The sequence below is a fragment of the Amphimedon queenslandica genome, unplaced genomic scaffold (genome assembly GCF_000090795.2).
Source record: "Amphimedon queenslandica unplaced genomic scaffold, v1.1 AMPQUscaffold_7422_Cont20626, whole genome shotgun sequence".
Taxonomy (NCBI): Eukaryota; Metazoa; Porifera; class Demospongiae; order Haplosclerida; family Niphatidae; genus Amphimedon; species Amphimedon queenslandica.
In genome coordinates, this window is record NW_003552293.1 from 1 (window position 1) to 2109 (window position 2109).

Genomic DNA, 2109 nt, shown 5'->3' on the forward strand with positions numbered 1-2109 from the left:
TGTTACTTGAACCTTATACATTGAAAACACATCAGCATTGAAAGTTGAAAATTTAAGTCCAGAATTGCTGCTGATTTCTACTGGAGTAGTGATGACAGTGTTTAACATTGAGAAAGATACTTTAGCAAGCTTTGATGTAAAAGAGCCATTCTTTTGGTATACAACACTAATAGCCAACCCTACTGCAGGTTGTTTGAGAGATACGAAAGAATTAAGGACAAGCTGAGAACCTGCTGATAAGTTTGATGAAATTTGTAGGGGAGCTTTAGATAACAGAGGATCATCTGAGGATCGAGAATCAATGGAAATAGTGTGTTTCAATACTTTTCTTGGGAAAGTGTAACTGCCTATTAATAATGCTATTTCACTTGATTGAATCGAGATGAAGGAAATATTTCTTCTTTGAGTCAATTGAATAAAAACATCAAGTGGGCAGGCCCTATCCATACAATGAAAAATCTTTGAAAAAAACTGATCGTTGTCACCAGTTGAATAATCAAGCTTCATCATTATATTATTGCTATCTTCTATGTAAGCAGAGATAGAACTAAAGCTAGAGTAATATAGCTTTATGGCTTACTCATGATTGAAAATAGAGCTGGATTGGATTCCGCTGTTAGAATCATTTTACCTGGTACACCATTAAAACTCATATTAAGGGAGAGATATATTGAGCCATTGATCATTCCTTCAGCCTATAAACAACAGAAATTGATTAAACATTAATTATATCACTTTTTACTTCATTTGGTAAGGTTTGTGGTTGATAATAAACATAGCCAGTGACATTTAAAATTGTCCAGAATACATCAGAGTCCATGAACTTTCTCAAAGCAGTAATTTTTAATCTGATATCAAATTGTGGTAAGAGTGAAATGGAATCAACAAAATTAACACCATTCCAATAACCACTAGGTATTTCTGTGTCATTAATTCTAATATTGCCTCTAGAGAGCATACTCTCTTCAAACGTCATTTCCCATCCATCATTAACAAGCATCTGTCAATAAAAAGAACAATTAAAGTCATTTTATTATTTTTTTTACCTGAATTTGACTGATACTCTTCATAAATTCCTCACTGCTAGGAGGGAGAGTAATGTATACTGGTGGGTCTTCACCACTACACATGTCAACAGCAACGCACACGGTTTCCTTTTCATTTGGTGTGTAATGATACAAATTTTGTACAACTTCAGCAACAATCATGGTCTTTAAGGAGATGACTGAGTATATTGTATTCTGAATAAGATCTAAGTCTTGACAACTCTCAATCCTATTAAAATTCTCTCCAGGTACAATAAAAGTAGAGTAATGTTCAAATGTAAAGGCAGAGCTCTCTGTTAGAGATTGAGCTCTTGTTGTTAGTGTCAACCATGAAGGCAGTACTTCATCAATAAAGTTAAAATATGAAGCTCCCAACAATTGCCTGGCTAGTAAACTGGAAAAGTCGGCTGATGTGAAATTATATAACAAACAATCAGAACTATAAGCAGTATCTTCAAAATGAGGACAGGAATACTCAGTTTGAGGTAGAGTATTATATGTAGTGGGAGATAATTGAGTTCCTGCTATTGAAACTGGTAGATATAGTCCTTGAGTAAAAGCAAATACAACCCCATCAGTCACAAGATCTCCATTACTGTTACTCTTCCATATATTAGACGAATTGAATACAATTGTATCAATTAAATCAGGACATTCATATAATAAGTCAGCATTCATATTACAGCAACTTGGGCTTAGCATATCAGGTATTGATTCTTCATATCTTGCTCCAATGATATCAGCGATCCCATTCACAACTACCACTCTAACTGGCAGTGGAGCAATAAAGTCTTGAGAATCTGTACCTGATAAACTATAACTGATAGTATATACTCCTTCCTTGTCTGCAACAAGTTTAAAATTTGACTTAGGATGGGAATTGGTGAGATTATGAGTAGAGGGTGATACTTGCAAGTTATTACTACTGGATAATACAGTAACTCTCAAGTGAGTTTCAGGGTATGCAGTTATATTAAGAAGACGAGAATGCTGGTTCCTTATTAGAATCGGTATAGCTGGAGTGCTGAGTACTCCAGTTTCACATACTGTCCCTCTATAATTA

At 34.6% G+C, this 2109-nt stretch overlaps 1 protein-coding gene across 1 annotated transcript; it reads right to left on the minus strand.

Moving 5' to 3' along the window:
* Positions 1 to 6: 6 nt before the first annotated feature.
* Positions 7 to 2103, minus strand: LOC109591721 (uncharacterized; the record flags this gene model as incomplete). The annotated part of the gene is made up of 4 exons (XM_020007387.1): positions 1047 to 2103; positions 743 to 1000; positions 581 to 695; positions 7 to 527 (listed from the first exon to the last, which is right to left on the minus strand). Coding segments are annotated over exons 1-4 (1596 nt in total), but the record flags the coding sequence as incomplete, so codon positions are not given.
* Between the last annotated feature and the right edge of the window lie 6 nt (positions 2104 to 2109).